Source organism: Cucurbita pepo, unplaced genomic scaffold (assembly GCF_002806865.2).
Source record: "Cucurbita pepo subsp. pepo cultivar mu-cu-16 unplaced genomic scaffold, ASM280686v2 Cp4.1_scaffold000451, whole genome shotgun sequence".
Lineage (NCBI taxonomy): Eukaryota > Viridiplantae > Streptophyta > Magnoliopsida > Cucurbitales > Cucurbitaceae > Cucurbita > Cucurbita pepo.
Window position 1 is genome coordinate 26,692 of NW_019646681.1, and position 1,122 is coordinate 27,813.

Here is a 1,122-nt window from a genome sequence, read left to right on the forward strand (position 1 = left end):
TGAATGCTACATTCCTTTCTTTTATTGGCTTATGAGTAATGTCATTATTTGTTTAATGTTAGCAGAGTTCTTCCCAGCTGGAGATATTGCTTCTCTTGTGTACCTGTGGAATCCTTTCACAATTGTTGCATGTGTGGGTTTGTCCACATCTCCAATCGAAAATCTAGCCATTGTGCTTACGCTCTATGGAGCATCTAAAGGCAAGAAATTAGCAATCTTTGCTTTGTAATGACAATCTTTTTTCTTCCGCCTTCTGAAAAAGCATAATTTATAGACAAGAGTCATACACGTGAATTTCACCAAAACTTCAAAGGTTTGCTGTTCATATTGAAGCACCAGCAAATTGACATTTTTCATACCACCATTACACTGATTGCATGTTTTTGTTACTGAAAATATACATTTATTTTTGTTATGATTTTCTTTTTGGTTATTTTGAACCATTCATTTGATAAGATGCATCTAATGTAGTACAGGACAAGTTCCATTGGCTGCTTTTGGATTTGTGGTGGCGACTCATCTATCTCTTTATCCTATAATTCTTATAATTCCGGTATGATTGTTCTGTCTTGGGTGTTTGTAAGACAATATATAATTTGCTTGCTCATGGATTCTTCTAATATAGTTGCTATGTTCTCCTTCTTCCCCCCAGGTAGTCCTTCTACTAGGTAATGGCTTAGATGCTCCTCCTAGGAAATTGTTCTTGCAAAGGAGTAGTAGTAGAGTTGTTGTGGGACCTTCACGTGATAGCTGTAGCCAGCAGGAGGAAGTGATCAATCAGTCTGAAGTACCAAATGGTTTCTCATTGAGACCAGTCATGTATTTCTTATTATGGGTTTCTTTATTTTCTGTGTATCTGCTGCTTCTCTGTGGCGTATCTCTTAAACAATTTGGTGGACTCTGGGAGATGTTTAGAAGGTATGGATTTTTTATTTAGAACTTTCTGCCATATATTTATTAATGTACCCGTTGACACTTCGCATTTCTCATACCAAAATGAACATATGCCTACTTCACCCAGTACACAAGTGCGATTGTGATAGGTCAGTGATGAATATGCACATTTCAGGTCCTCCTTCACCCTTCCTTAGTCTTTAAGGATGGGGAGGTGTCACTTGGCTG

General features: G+C 37.6%; 2 protein-coding genes across 2 annotated transcripts in view; both read left to right on the top strand.

Annotated features, from left to right (window-relative positions):
- LOC111785332 (phosphatidylinositol glycan anchor biosynthesis class U protein-like) overlaps nucleotides 1-1,083 on the top strand; it is a 13,546-nt gene extending 12,463 nt beyond the window's left edge. The window contains exon 6 of the mRNA XM_023665740.1: nucleotides 1,044-1,083. The gene's annotated coding sequence lies outside the window, so the exon portion shown is untranslated. The remainder of the gene's footprint in view (nucleotides 1-1,043) is intronic.
- LOC111785333 lies at nucleotides 17-1,112 on the top strand. The gene is made up of 3 exons (XM_023665741.1): nucleotides 17-200; nucleotides 477-553; nucleotides 653-1,112. Exons 1-3 carry the CDS (start codon nucleotides 32-34, stop codon nucleotides 935-937), a joined length of 531 nt encoding a protein of 176 aa, XP_023521509.1. The 5' UTR covers nucleotides 17-31; the 3' UTR covers nucleotides 938-1,112.
- Nucleotides 1,113-1,122: the final 10 nt, after the last annotated feature.

What these genes read in the sequence shown, in the direction of transcription:
- LOC111785333 (XM_023665741.1), top strand. Translation starts at nt 32, where the DNA reads ATGAGTAATGTCATTATTTGTTTAATGTTAGCAGAGTTCTTCCCAGCT. An exon ending in GCTCTATGGAGCATCTAAAG is followed by an intron (nt 201 to 476) that starts GCAAGAAATTAG and finishes AATGTAGTACAG; the next exon opens with GACAAGTTCCATTGGCTGCT. An exon ending in CTATAATTCTTATAATTCCG is followed by an intron (nt 554 to 652) that starts GTATGATTGTTC and finishes TCTTCCCCCCAG; the next exon opens with GTAGTCCTTCTACTAGGTAA.